Genomic DNA, 16,041 nt, shown 5'->3' on the forward strand with positions numbered 1-16,041 from the left:
GCTTTGTCGTGCGCCGCTGGAAAAAAAAAGAGCCGTGCGCGACCTCTGCTCGCGCGCCATAAATCGGGCGCGCCGGCAGGATATTACGTCATTTTGACGTCACGATGGCGCGCACCGCCTTGGATGCGTCTAGTGTAAAAGACCCTTTAGTGGTGACCACAATTTGATCTAAAGAGCGACTTGTTGACTATCCCTTCGGAAAAACAGCTGATTGTTGCGGACCACTCGCTCTCTTCACAGAGAAACAGCTGATCAACGATCTACTAGCATAAGTGTAACAGAGCTGTGCAGCACAATGTGTTTTCACTGTTGATTTGTTTCACTGTTTTTTAACTTAAATAATTGCAACATCTTTCCAGAAGTCAGTGACTTATCGTGTTAAATAATCGCGACTTCAATATTGACCAACATAATTGTGATTATGATTTCTTTTTTCCGTAATCGAGCAGCCCTGATTATTGGATGGATTGCCGTGAAATTTGATTGGCAGCATTCATGTCCACCTCAGGATAAATTGTAATTGTTTCCCGTCTGGGGGTACCTCTGCTGGGAAACCTAACCCTAGAGAAGCTTTTGGTCCGCATTAGTCAGTGTAATAGAAAAGTAAATAATAATAATAATAATAAGCCCTAAAGAGGCTCTTGCTTTGACTCGTGTCAATGTCTCTTGTGTCCAACAGCACCTCCTCCTACCCCAGGGGTCCACGCTAAGGGGCCGGCCCACAGCGCCCAGAGCCATGGCAAGAACCATAGACAGGCCGACAGCAAGACCCCAGTCCCCTCAGCGCCAAAACAGAGGGGCCGCAAACCCAGGTAAGACATCCTTGCTGCCTAGCAATTCCTGGGAAGAGACAGAGAATTATAGATGAGAAGAGGACAGAATGGGAAAGCTTCAGAAGAGGCTGTGCTAGAAAAGCCCTAGAAGGTGACACTGATATGGAGCATGGCGGCAGTAAACCAACATCCCCAAAAAATTAGGCAGTTCTTTTCTGGGAAACTCTGAAACAGATATTTCACTTAAAGAGTATAATTTTGTTGTTGTTGATAGTTTTGCTTTATCGGAGAGTCAGAAAAGATGGGAAGGAGAGGACAATATGGACCCATACAACTGAGACGCTTGGGTTTTGTAATTTTGGAAATGTGCATGAATTAATTGGCTCCCCAATATTTTTGGAATTTGAGTCTCCTGTAGGCGTGTAGTCTATTGTCCATAGTTAACTCGTGATCAATCGCAAATGTACTTAAAAAGAAAACTTTAATATTTTTTAAGTTCTAATGCTCTTATCAGCATGGGAGCGGACAAATATGCTTGCTTTATGCGAATGTTTATTTTTATTGCAACAATCCAAAACAATGACCAATACTGTCTAGAATATTCTCCGGAATAACCTCAAAAGTACTGTATGCTCAAAAAAACAATCTGCTGAAAGCATAACATGGCAAACTCAAGGCCATCAAGCAACAACAGATGGCCATATTGACCTGAATGGAACATGACTTAATACTGACACAATGTAGTATCCCACTTTACACTTGGAAAGGTGAACTAAACATCCATTTTTGTTAAGCAGCTCAACACAAAACACTGGGATCCACAATTTCAACAATAATAAATTATATACAAAATTGAATTTGTATAGCGCTTTTCAAGGACTCAAAGTCGCTTGCAGACACACTGAATGAATAAATCAGAGAGAAAAACAGAAAATAAGTCTTGGCTTGTCCATGGCGGGATTTCTTTTTCTGTACCTTTTTTTTCTTTTCTTCTTTTTTTCCCCTCTCCCCTCTGTCTTCCCCAAATCGCTCCCGTTCACTTTTTCTGTCTTTATCCTTTTCATTTTTCTTTATTCTTTTTTTCTCAACCCCCTTGAGAACAGCCGAGTGCTCTTTCTCTTTTTTTCTTTTTTCCTAAAATTTCCCTCGGGATGAATAAAGTGTCTGTCTGTCTGTCTGTGAAGTAGGAGCAGAGATAGAGGAGACACTGACTTGTTTTACTTGTTGCACCCTGCTTCCATCGTCGAGAGCAACTGTTAAACATTTGGAATTATTTCCTTTCGAGCCTTTGACAGATAAACAATAGTTCATCTTTATACCTTTTTCCTGCTTAGTTTAACGCATATTAAACACGATTTAATGTTCAGCGGCTTATAGTGGGTGCCTTTCTCTGAGGTTAATCTGTTTCAGTCAGTAGATTGTTACTAATTCCACTCTGTGTGTCTCTGGGTTGTTGCTGTGCTCCAAAGTAAAATAGCTCATTCTTGGTACATAAAGCGTGCATTAAGAGGGAACAGACATTAAGACATTAAAGAAGAGAAAGGTGTGTGCGTGTGTGTGTGTGTGTGTGTGTGTGTGTGCGCTGGTGAGCAAGGTTATGATATAATGTGGAAGAGAGAAAGAAAGTAAATGTTCTGTGATGGACAGACAGAGAGGTATAAGTAGAGTTTTAGGATTGAAACAGTGGAAAGAGGAGAAAGGGAAAGACATTAGAGATAAAGTGTGAATGCGTGGAGGAAGAGACCAGCGATGAGTCACTGATGTGAAGTTTAGGAGGACAGCAGACTGATGAGAGAGGGAGAGAGGAGAAAGTTGCAGAGGGAGAGAAGAAGAACTGACTAGCATAAAAAGGGATGAAGGTAATAGAGAGAGAGAGAGAGAGAGAGAGAGAGAGAGAGAGAGAGAGAGAGAGAGAGATCCACCCCCTGGACCAGCTGGCTCGGAGGTACACAGAGCTAAACACCACAGTCAGCAGGCCTCAGAGCCGCCACATAGTGATGGTCCAATGAAGCTTCGCCAACCACTTTCTTTATTTTCTGAGCTCACTAGATGGCGCTCACTGTTGAAAGAAAAAGGTTAAAGGAATAGCAATTCAGTGTGTTTTCAACCCTTTACAACTTGTGGTATCTTTTGTATGTTGAAAGATTACATTGTGTGCTGTAACTGCCCCTGCCCCCGGGTCAGCTATCACCGCAAATAGAATCTTAATTCTGTGGGAAACACTGAAATGCGTATGTTTCCCTGTTGTACTTGGTGCTTTAGCAACACTATGTGTTAGGGCTGGACGATTCATCGAAAATGTATCGTCGATAATTCCGAGAATTTATTCCTGTTGATAGCCCTACTTTCTCCTTAAAAACATTCTACTGCGTGTGTAGTCACGTGACTTCGCCCGGACCAGTCAGCCGCATGGAAAAGCATAATGGAGGATGACTCAAACACCGAGTCCGAGTCAACTGGGCAACTTGTGCCCCAAAAAACCCCGCAGCGTCCTCCGTCTGGAAACATTTTGGCTTCAGAAAAGATGATTTAGAACAACGTGATTAATTGTCGTTCATTTATCGTTATCGAGGTAAAATGTGCAATTCCTCGTGATTTAGATTTTAGGTCATATCGTGAAGCCCTACTACGTGTCAATATGGTCACGCTAATAAAGCCTCTTTGAGTGAGAGACAGAGAGCTAGATCTGGAGAAAAGATGAAAAGAGGAGGTGATGATATGAAAGAAGGGAGTACAGATAAGACGGAAGGAGAGGAGGAAAATGGATAGAAATGGAGCAAAGGAGTCATTCACTTCAGGAGGAGGAGGAAGAGGAGGACTTGTGAACTTCTCTGACTCAGGGTCATTTCCAGCCCGGGCATCCAGTCAAGTTTTGTTCAGATAACACCAGTCACAAGAAGATTAGAAAGCCCTCATGTGGTGCAGTTTTAAATCCATCTTAATCTGTTGCCTTGTCCTTTCTTCCTGCTCACTCATTAACTGGGACAGGAGCTTTCTCTTTTCAGCCCCAGTTGCCAGTACAGTCCTTAATTCACCAGTCGCTCTCTGAAGTGCACATACCAGCTTCATTTAGAAAAAAATAAATAAATAAAAAAGAAAGCGTTTGAGTTCTAAGGGATCGATGGTTGCAGCCTGAAGTCAGTGGTAGAGGGAACTAATCAATCAGCTCGGGCTAATAAGTGATTTCCTAGTGTTAATTTCCCAAACCTACCATATAATGTATTCATGTGTCATGGAGAAAAAAAGAGATGACCTTATAAGAGAGGATTAGGAATGTGCGTAACCATCAATAAAAAAAAGTGTGTTTTGCAGTTCTTAAGCATGATACAGTAAAGGCACGAAGGAATTCAGATGAGACGATCACTGTGTTGCGGTTTGCGCTTCTGCTTCTCTGATAAAATATGAAAATGAAAAATAATCCTGAAAGCTTTGAACAAATCATTTCAGTTAATAAAACATGATTGCTTAAGTTTCACCAGTGTATATTACAGTAAAACAAATTAATTCTGGGGGAATACTTGTTTATTTAAAACGCTGGTCACACATTTATGAAACCAATTAAAACAGATGAGGAGGCTTTATTCAGAGTTTTGACAGAATAGAATGTGCCAGATTGACAACACCCATACATTGATTTATTTGTGGCGGCCCGCCACAAAATCAACATTGAGATTGACCGCCACATATTGATTTCTATGTTGTTAATATTCAGAATGGGTAAAAACGGATTTAATTGTAGAGCTGTGCATATTGTTATATAATAGCTGTGCGTATTAATTTGTCCCCCCCGCACCTGTGTTTGTGAGACTCTCTTACAAACCCATTCGGACCGGTCTGTGTAAAGCCCTGCAGCCGAACATAGAGACACACACACATAGAGTCTGATGTTAGCTACGATAGCTTGCATTGGCTATTGTTAGCGCTTGTTACAGCAGACCTCCCCAATGGCAGTGAAAACTACTACTACTACTAACTTATACTGCGTTCCATTTACTATCGGGACTCGGAAGCAGGAGCTGGGAATGACCAGTCACACCCGAGTTGAATGCGTTCCATTTATAAGTCCGATTTTTCATTGTGGGGTTAGCTCTAGCCATGTTAGCCCTTGTTAGCAACACCAGATAATAACGACACATTACGTTGTATTTTGTGCGTACAAATAGCGTAAAACAACATGTCCACAGATAGAAGTTGGACAGGACTGTGTGTACGACTGATTTAGTGAGACACAAATAAGACAGAAGTGCTAATAACTGTACGTATGTTACTACAGCTTTCGCTACTGTTGATGCACGGAGCAGCCATGTTGGATTTTGAGGTCTGGGTACATGGAGGTTGCCCGAGTTCCGAGCTCGGAAATCCGAGGTCAGGGGGAGTGTTTCCGACTTTGACCTAGGAAAATCTGACTACAGAGTACAAATTGAACGCAGTATTAGCTTAGCACTACAAGTAATTCAGAGATGTATTTAGGCCTGATACCATTTAGTGCTTCATAGACAAGTAATAAGATTTGAAAATATCCTTTGACACACAGGAAGCCAGTGCAGTGATTTAAGGGCCGGTGTAATGTGCTCCGCTTTGTTGTTGTCCATTAGGAATTTTTTTCCGCTTAAGACCTGCGAAGACGCCTTTAAAATGGAATTGAACAAGTATTTCTGTATCTCGTTTAGAAAGAAATCCTTTTATTCTTGCTAAAAGACATTATTTAGTAAGTAAGGAATCTTGCTAGTTCTAAGTGTGATATCATTCCTTTATATAGTACCGTGTCTCAACAGTGATGTGAGTGGAACTACAGTTGCAGACACCGTGTCTCTCTCGGTGTGAGATAAATCTGTGACAGTCTCATCAATGGGGTCACACATGGGTCGAACGCATGGTCACCAAAGTGGGTCATACGTGGGTCTCCTGTATAAAAGAAGTTTGAATTGACACAAAATAGTTGGAGAGAAGCAACAAGGTACATGTGTGGGTGGTGTGTGGAGTGCTTTCCATTCAGTGGACAGCTCAGGCTCCTTGTGTTTGGGCTGCACTCAAACGTACACACACATGCACAATCTGTCAAATCTTAGGGCCAGATTTAAATACAATTTAAAAGTTCCTTTTCCTGATTAGTTTTGCTATCTCTTGGTGTATGTTTATTTAAAAAAAAAAAAAATTACATCATTGATATCATAATATAGCATTGAACTTCATTCGCTCATGGCTCGGAGAAGCTAGTGGCTGATATCTTAGGTCAGAGCTGTGTGTTTGGATAGAAGCTGGCTGAACCTTGGCTATGTTTTCAGTTCAGTGCGCAGTTATGGTTTAAGTGGCTGGAATCCTCCACCCCTTAATCATTTCCTCATAATTAATTGGAGATGTCTATCTTCAAGTCCCTGGTACTTTTCAGAGGCTCCATGCAGTCAAATTAAATCCCTGAATGATTTGATCAAATGCCGCCCAAAATGATACTTGTTTCATTCGGGAAATATGTTACATAACATAGTGCCATCTCACCGTCTTGGAGAAAAGAATCTTCCGGTTGATTTAGACACAAATATGCAAATTAGTCATTAGTTCACCACCTCCGTAGACCTGTTGTAAGCCACAGAAACACCCTGCTTTTTTCATTCAGCTCCTCTGCTCTGATTCCTTCTGCTCCATCCGTAGATCCGTAGAATTTCCAGCCTCAGGCTCAGAGAGAAACGGCTGCTGCGGGCTACCCGAGCTGCTAATTACTCATCAGAATCTCTCTCCGTCTCCTTCCAGAGATCCTGGCGCAGCGCCCGTGGAGAAGAAGAAGAAGGGAAAGAGGAGAAACCAGGAGCTGGCTGTCCAGGAGGGGGCGGAGAGTGACGACACTACCTCAATGTCAGCCCTCAACATGGGCGGAGAGGACAGCCAAGACCCCCTGGATAACGCGGTGAGTGCACAGAAAGACTGCAAATAGACGCTGGACACACAGTGGGCTTAATACAAAGAGTAGTGTAAAGAGAGAGATATATATATATAGTTTAGATGTATGGTTTGTAGTTAAAGGTGGTATGAGGACTTTTTAACTTGATAGAGACTTTACATGAAAACTATCAGAGGTGCCCGAATTCCTTCATGTGAAAGGCCAAAATATGTATCTAGATGGAAGAAAATAAAATGTATTAACAGGTGTTTTCCTGCCTCAGAATGGGCCTTTTTTTTTGGGGGGGCGACTACACACAGCAATAAGCATGGTCGGTCTGCTTACAGCAAAGGCAGGAATCTGTTACCTTATTTGACAGAAATCTATGTACATAATGCTTGAGTAAATAAAACCAAAATTAACAAAACTGGTTAAACAAATAATATTACTATTTAAATACGTCATACAGCCTGACTCTGGAGATAAAACTATTCAAATGTATGTTCTGTTTGTTCAACTATTGTTGGATAAATTACTCTTTAACACATTTAGAGAGGATTTTTTTTATTTTTTGGGGGGGGGGGGTTCCCCTATGCAGGAAACCCCTGTCTTTCCAGTCAACATTCTTAATCTAAAATAAAATGTTGAAATAATAACACTGCTCTCTGCCGTACAGTAATTTTATTAATTTGCAGAGATGATCCATATGCTTCTTTTTGGGAGTATAAACATATTTAAAAGGAAAGACACCTTTGTGATTGAAAAATGAAGTTGAAACAGCTGTTTTGTCCACCTTTGTAATGAAGAGTGAAAGTTTTACCAGCACTGCGCTTTACGTTCCCGTACAACTCCGATTCAGTAGCTGCACAAAATGTACGTTTCATAGTCATTACGGTTAGGATGTTACAGCACTTTTAAATTCAGAGGAGAGTAAGCATGGGCAAGTCAGATGCCATGGCAGGCCAAAACAAAGAGAGCACAGGCTTGGCCTGCAAGCCCCAAATTGGGCGCCTTGAAAACATGAAATGTTGAAGGGAAGGATCTCTTTCTGGCATGTTGTGACAAGTAGAAACATCCTCTTTGCGACAGGAAGCAGATGGGGTTTTGGGAACTGCAGTCTTTGAAATTAGAGAGACATTCTTGTACGCATAAACCAGCGGAACCAAGCGGAAAGTTGTTCATGCCACAAGGTATCCTAAATTAATTTGACAACTAATGCACCTTTTCTAATAGGGCTATTTTCATAGTCGATTAATATGTTCATTATTTTCTTGTTTAATCGATTAGTTGTTTGGTCTATAAAATGTCAGGAAAAAGAAGACAAATGTGGATCAGTGTTTCCCAAAGCCCAAGATGACGAACTCCTCAAATGTCTTGTTTCATCCACAACTCAAAGACATTCAGCGTATTGTCACTAGGGATGTCCAGATCCGATTGGAAATCGGGCCCGATCACGTGGTTTCAGACTCGATCGGAATCGGACGTAACCTCCTGATCAGGACTCGGATATATATGTATATATATTCTCATTATTTTTTTAACACATCTATAGTTATGCGGTGGCACAGAGTTAGACCCTTTTGACTCCACATAGAAACAGCAACGCGTGCGGCATGACATCACTTCGTTGCAGAGATGCTATTGGTTAAATGCCAGCAAAGTAGAACACGGAAGCAGCTTGAAGCGGAAAGCGCGAGTATGTCTGCGGTCTGGAGGTATTATAAAGTTGAATTATTATAGAAGTATCGGATCGGGACTCGGTATCGGTAGATACTCAAAATCAAATCACTCGGACTCAGACTCGAGGGCAAAAAAGCCTGATCGGGACATCCCTAATTGTCACAGTTCATTAAAAAAAAAGACTCAAAGTGATCAATGCATTATCAAAATAGTTGCCGATTAATTTTAATAGTTGACAACTTATAGATTAATCTTTGCAGCTCTACTTTTTAATAATCTTACATACATTGCAGCCTCCACAGTAGTTGGAAAAAGCCTTGATACAGGATACTGAAGTGCAGAAAAACATCAACAGCATGACACCAAACATGTTTTCTTCTCATCACATATAATATAGTCATAATAAACAACGTTGGAGTTATGTTCCTGAACATTTAATTACCTGGTGTTCTTTTGTTAAATGGCTAGCTGCATGTTCAGTTGACATGAATCTAATATTCATTTATTCACTTATTCACATGAATTGCATTACATTGGGGTGGCAGTAACTCAGGCCGTTGAGAGTTGGGTTGGGAAGCGGAGGGTCGCTGGTTCAAGTCCGCATACTGACCGAAGTACGGAGTGTGGACTGGTGGCTGGAAAGACGCCAGTCCTGGGCACTGCCAAGGTGCCCTTGAGCAAGGCACAGAACCCCCCAACTGCTCGGGACAGGCCCCTAAGCATGTGTGTGTATTTCAGGCCTGTGTGTAGTGTGTTCTAACAGAGTGAAAAAATGTTATCAATAAAAAATAAAATAATTAAATTAAATGGCTAAAGTAACAGCAAATGGTTACATTTCCCATTATATCATTTCCTTCCTTACTTCTCCTGATTTCCTTCTGCCTTCCTTTCCCTTTCGTCTTCCCCTTATTTAACCCCAATATCTCATTGTATTACGTCCTCTTCCTAACTGCCTTTTATCCCTTTTCTGTCCTTACTCTTCCTCTGTCTTTTTTTCTCCATTCATACATCTTCTCCTCCTGTTCTTTAGAAGCGGCGTTCGGGACGTCAGGTCAAGAGGAGGAAGTATAACGAGGATTTGGACTTCAAGGTGGTAGACGATGACGGAGAGACGATCGCAGTTCTGGGAGCCGGGCGCATCTCGGCGCTCAACGCCACTGCTCTGGCATGGCAAACTGAGGTAAGGAAGGACAATCTTTTGTTTTATTTAGTGTCACGGTCTGAATTTTGGCTGATTTTAAACTGAAAAACAGCAGACGGAGACACTTGGCTGCTAGTGGTAGCTCCACCCAGCTGAAGGGGCCTAAGGGAGCTTTCACAACTACAGCTCTGTGGACTCGGTGTGAAGTTGCAACATTGTTGCATTTTTCGGTTACACTTTAAGCCTACTACGCACCAAGCCGATAATCGGCCGTCGTCCGTCCGTCAGTCTCTCAAAATCTGACTAAAATCTTTTAAACGGACCTTTGTTGATCTGAAATGAAGACAGATTCAGCAACTGTCATGGCCTATTTCTTGCTTAAAATGTTTTCAGAAACACGTTTCGGTGAACTATTTTAGTACAATATGAGATTTTATTCTGAACAAGCCGCCATGACAGTCTGTCTTTGAATTTCCGGAGAAACCAGACCCATGTGACGCGTTCGTCCAATCAGCTGCCAGTTTTCATTTTTGGGCGACAATACAGATTAGCGGCGCCTGCTGTTATGGAGACGTATTACGTCTCGTCGCTTTGGTGTGTTCCGATGCACTTTTTTGACCAACTCGGGGAGACTGATCAGTCCAACTGTCTTTTCTGCCGAGGGTTGGCCGTCTGGTCTGTGTGTCTGGGCCTTTACTTGAACGTCTCTACATAAGAGTGACATGACACTGTCATGAACGTGTCATACACATTATATACAAGTCATAAACCTTTAGAGGTGCAACGATGAATCGATTAATCGATTAGTTGTCAACTATTAAATTAATCGCCAACTATTTTGATAATCGATTAATCGTTTGAGTCATTTTTTTATTAAAAAAAATAAGATTTCTCTGATTCCAGCTTGTTAAATGTGAATATCTTCTAGTTTCTTCTCTCCTTTGTGACAGTAAACTGAATATCTTTGAGTTTTGGACAAAACAAGACATTTGAGGATGTCATCTTAGGCTTTGGGAAACACTGATCCACATTTTTCACCATGATTTGACATTTTTATAGATCAAACAACTAATCGATTAATCGAGAAAATAATCGACAGATTAATTGACTATGAAAATAATCGTTAGTTGCAGCCCTATAAACCTTTATGACGTAAAGCTTCTGTCAGTAAGTGTCATTCGGTTTTTGTCATGACAAGTTATGGTTAGGGTTAGAGTTAGGGTTAGGGTTCATGTGTCATGGCAGTGTTACGTCACTCTTATGTAGATACCTTCAAGTAAAGTCTTTCATTTTTCATTTGGTTCGCTTAGCGCTCACACTGCACGTCGTATAGGGCACCAAACATTGTAAAGAAATGTCACACGGTGGAAACGGTCGTTGTCTACTATACAGAATATTGGAGTGAAACTCGCTGACACCTCTGGATTCAGAAACAATGGAGCAACAACACCAAACTTATTAATTAACGTCTTAGGATTTCCGCTTTTGTTTTTGGTTTGCTTCCTATATTTGGGTCGGATCGCGTTCTCACCTAAAGTGAACCGAACTCTAGAGCGGAGCAGAGTTTGGTTCTTTGGTCCCCGTGAAAGTTCAAATGAGCTTTCACACCTTAGAAAAGTTTTGATTCAATTTGACGGTCATTTCATTCGTCTTTTAACAAGTCCCTCCAGGATTTCGCGGCCTTCTTCTGAGATTGTTGCGGCCCAAAATGCCTGACTTCGCAGGAGCTTTTGTAAAAGATTGCGATAAAAGTTGCAATGTCTTTTGTATGTTTGTTGCAATGAATTTGCGGGAGACAGTGAAAGTTGCAAAAAAAGTTATTTTTTTTTTGGTATAGTTCTTTAAAAATAAAAAGGAAACTTATTTTGGGGAAAATAAAACTACTCTGGGCTGAGTTTTCCTAGTAACCTTACCAAAAAGGCTCAGGATGCTGCAAATGTTGGTGTAATATGAAAATGGCTGGTAGATTTAAGAAAACAAATAATAATTTATTCAATTAATGAAATTTGAACATATGTGTCAGTGGCTTGTTGATCTTTACATTGTTAGTTAATTTCCTAACCTGGCCTGGGACACACATTCATACGGTTTAATAAAGTACTTATTGGACTTTAACTTATCATTGCACTTACAATAACGAGTGCAGCTGTCCTCAATTTAGGTCATCGTGTACGTCTCATCTCCGGTGTTTCCTGCATCCACCGTTGTGTGTTTGTGTGTGTGCACACGTCAGTAGCGGGGGGAACTGCATGAGCAGCAGGCCCACCCCCGCCCGCTGCAGACAGCCGACAGGATTGAAACAGCAGCCCCCTCAGTGACTTTAGAGTGAAAAAAGATTACAGCGTTCATTGATGTTAAAATGTATACAGGTTGGCAGGACGATCTGGAATGTTTTGCACGGTCTTTCGCTGTACGTTTTGTTGGGTAATGTGAGATGTTCGAGTCTCGTCTTCATGTCGGAAACGAGCTCTCTCTCACTCCCGCTTGGTCAGTGGCTCTCAGAGTCACATTATACTGACGTAAAGTCTGGCACATGGGACTGCTGGGATTGGTTGAAGTCGCGGGAAACTCCAGTTATTGGAGAAGTTGCGGTGATTGGTCAAAATTGCGAGTCGCACCAAAGTCACGGTGATTGGTTGAATTTGCGTGAATTGGCGCGATCGCGAAATCCTGGAGGGACTGGTTATTACACTGCTGCTGTGTGATCACAAACTCTGTGAACCGGCCTTCATCCTTGTAGACAGCTAATCTTTTCTGTCTCTCCCTCCCTCTCCCTCAGGAACCACCTGAAGACGAGGCCAACATCATTGAGAAAATTCTGTCTGTCAAAACAGTGAAGAAAGAGGTGAAGAAGAAAGATATACACACACACACACACACACACACACACACACACACACACACACGTACTGTGTATTATTTTGTTTTTTCCCCCTCAAAGGTTAAAATCTACTCTCCTGCTGCTTTTCCTGCTCTTCATATATTTATTTCTCCTTCTCTTCACCCCCCCCCCGCCTCTCCCCCCTCTCTCCTTCCCTCCCTCCCCCTAGACTTTATCATCAGAGGACCAAGCCGAGGAGACAGAGACGTTTTATGTCAAGTACAGAAATTTGTGAGTCTCTCTTCATCATTTCTTATTCATACATATTCAGTACATATATTTTGTATTTTAGATATGTAGCCTACTCCCTAGAGGCTTTTTATTTTGCACAGTTACATTGTGTACGAGTGCGGCTGTGTGGACAGTGAGGACTTTGTCTTGTCTCTCCTGTTTTGTGCTCCTTTGGGAAGAGGCACAGGGAAAGGGAGTAAAGTCCCACCAACTCCATCTAGGGCTGGGTACCGAATTCAATACGTTTAAGGCACCGAGCGAATTGCCTCTAAATGATCGAGTATTGAAAAATGTCTCGTCATTCAATACCCAATTTCTATACCTAAGGAGTAAGTAAGAGTAAATCTCATCAGCGTCAGTGAGCCAATAAACATGCAGTATGCTTCTACCAAGATCTAAAAATGCTGCTGATTGGCTGTCTGACGTTTCATGTCGCAGAGGCAGGCAGGAAAAACTCTCCGTTACACAGAGACGGGGCTCGCGTAGTAGGACCTGGAAAATAAATAAAAAGATTTGTGCTGTGATGTTGTAATTTCTTTTTGTCAAAATGGATTTTTATAAAATTGGTATTGAAAAAAAGTGAAGGTCAGTAACCAGTATCAAAGTCACGGTATTGGTCAATGTGTCGGATACATCTTTAATCAGCGTTAAGGTAAATCTGAGGATCAGATCAAGACCGATGCTTAATATCAAAGGACTCTGGTTGGGACATCTCTAGTGTCTAAAACTTCATGTTCACGTTCAAAGTTAATTGCGACATGTGGTTCCCTTAAAAATGTCTTGTTCAGCATTATGCCAACCAAGCTACCTAGCGCTTACGCAGGGAGGCTGTACCTAATGTACTGTTCATACTGTGGCTCAAGGGATGGCAGAGTTGGTCGGTCCACCACTTTGGTTCGGGACTGAAATATCCCAAAAGCTGTTGGATGGATTGCCATAACGTTTTGTACAGTCATTTATGTTACCCAGAGGATGAACTCTGCTGACTTTGGTGATTCCGATTTGTCCTGTAGCGCCACCAGCACCTTGACATTTGTGGTTCAGAGTGAAATGTATTGACAGAGGTTGGATGGCTTACCGTCAGGGCTGCGTATCGTTTAAACAATTGTGCAGCGACAAGGGAAGGGAACACATGCTTAATTGGAGTGCAGTCAGCATGAGGCGGCAAGTACAATATTGAAACTCTGTCAGCTGATAATCAACTTTTTCCACTTGGATTCAGCCATGATAAACGGTGTGACATGTTTTTTATCAGTCTGTATAGTTAACGAAGCTGTCGGTTCACGTGACATTTTGGATTGGAATGGAATGGACACAGGCTGAGCCAATGAGCTGCTTCTTTAGTCTGATCACTGAGCCACCTGATTACGGACGCCTACACAATCAAAGCAATGTCCTAAAAAGAATCCCTGGTGAATCTACAAGTCCTGGCTGCCCCCATGCCCACGTGCAGCCTCAGAGGTGGTATAAATTTGCCTTTATGATTGATGGAGGCATTTAAGGAGTGTCTTCGTGACTAGGGCTGGGTATCGCCCAATGATTTCCTGAATCGATTAGATTCTGATTGACAAGGTCCTGATTCGATTACATTTGCGATTCAAAATCATTTGGGTTAAGGACATTTCAGTTCCAATACCAGTTTAGCTTGGATATAAAATCGATTCTCAGAGAACTTCTGCTGTAAATTGTACAAGCAAGAAGCAACCGGCATAATCTTTTTTTTTTATAAAGCACCAGGTTAATGCTTACTTATACATCCATGGTGAAAAGGCAATTATTAAAAGAACGATTCCTGGATTTTATTTGTCAATATCAGATCACTCAAACATGTATTTATCCATCTGAGATCACTCAAACAAAGATAATTTTTAATTGGAGAATTGATTGTCTTAACCCAGGTCTAGTCTTGACTTTGTTAGAGCTACTTAATAAATAGTTTTTTTTTTTTTTTATGACATTGATTTCTCCCAGAGAAGTTGACTTTGCACACAGTGGGCTGTGTGTTTTAGCAGTGGTCTGTTCCCCAGAGGGAGTAAAGTGGTGCTCAGCAGTAGCTGTTGAGGGAGAGCAGAGACTTTTCCTTCCTCTCGGCGAGGCACAGCTCTCCCAGCCCTGTCTAGGATCTCTGGAGACGCTCCCGTTTGTTCCAGCGCTCTGTATCTTTAAGAAAGGTCCTACACAGATAACAGTATACCATCATTAATATGATTGCAATTCATTCTCAGGGGCGATGAATAAAACATGGCGAGTTGAATCACACTGAATGGATGCCAACGCTTTACTGTGCCATGACTTTATTTAGAATAATGTATTCATTTACCAGTTATAAAGTTACAGAAAAGTGCCCCAAGTATAATATTTGTACTGTAAAAATCATTATTTTATTTATATATATATATATATATATATATATATATATATATATATATATATATATATATATATATATATGTATGTATGTATGTATGTATGTATGTATGTATGTATGTATGTATGTATGTATGTATGTATGTATATGTGTGTATGTGTATGTATGTATGTATGTATGTATGTATGTATGTATGTATGTATGTATGTATGTATGTATGTATGTATGTATGTATGTATGTATGTATGTATGTATGTGTATATATATATATATATATATATATAGTTTAGATGTATGGTTTGTAGTTAAAGGTGGTATGAGGACTTTTTAACTTGATAGAGACTTTACATGAAAACTATCAGAGGTGCCCGAATTCCTTCATGTGAAAGGCCAAAAAATGTATCTAGATGGAAGGCCAGAGGCCAAAATAAAATGTATTAACAGGTGTTTTCCTGCCTCAGAATGGGCCTTTTTTTGGGGGGGGGGGGCGACTACACACAGCAATAAGCATGGTCGGTCTGCTTACAGCAAAGGCAGGAATCTGTTACCTTATTTGACAGAAATCTATGTACATAATGCTTGAGTAAATAAAACCAAAATTAACAAAACTGGTTAAACAAATAATATTACTATTTAAATACGTCTGTGTGTGTATATAATGCATTATCAAATGCAGAAGTCATTGCATTGGCAGTTAAGTAACTGCATGGTGCACGTACTGTACACTGAACACTGCACTGACATTTATATTTGTCCATTTATAGATTGGGGTTTATGGATTAAATCATGCATGTTCAACTGTAGCCATAGTAACAACATTTGTTCGGCTTTCTTTCCCATCAACTAATGATTAGGGAATTCTCTGTCAGTGCATACTGTATATGACACATCCTCATTCTTTCCTGTTCTGGAAGGTTCAGTGGTGTGTGGTGCATGAAGAAACGGTGGAGGACATTTGGGTGTGTTCACTGACCCCAAATCTCTTGCTGAATGTCTGTCCGTCAGAAGGATCACATGTATCCGTTTTGCTGTTGTGTAGAGATCGATACTTGTTTTTCATAACCGATATCGATTATTTGTAGTTAATGAAAC

At 41.0% G+C, this 16,041-nt stretch overlaps 1 protein-coding gene across 5 annotated transcripts in view; it reads left to right on the forward strand.

The window, feature by feature from the left end:
- The window catches only part of chd6 (chromodomain helicase DNA binding protein 6), a 162,258-nt gene that overhangs the window by 68,659 nt on the left and 77,558 nt on the right, over window positions 1-16,041 (forward strand). For all 5 annotated transcript variants that reach the window (XM_031277203.2, XM_031277200.2, XM_031277204.2 and 2 more), the window contains 5 exons: window positions 680-812; window positions 6,522-6,675; window positions 9,359-9,508; window positions 12,249-12,314; window positions 12,520-12,581. In XM_031277203.2, the coding sequence (XP_031133063.1) occupies window positions 680-812; window positions 6,522-6,675; window positions 9,359-9,508; window positions 12,249-12,314; window positions 12,520-12,581 (565 nt within the window). The remainder of the gene's footprint in view (window positions 1-679; window positions 813-6,521; window positions 6,676-9,358; window positions 9,509-12,248; window positions 12,315-12,519; window positions 12,582-16,041) is intronic.

Source organism: Sander lucioperca, chromosome 6 (genome assembly GCF_008315115.2).
Source record: "Sander lucioperca isolate FBNREF2018 chromosome 6, SLUC_FBN_1.2, whole genome shotgun sequence".
Lineage (NCBI taxonomy): Eukaryota > Metazoa > Chordata > Actinopteri > Perciformes > Percidae > Sander > Sander lucioperca.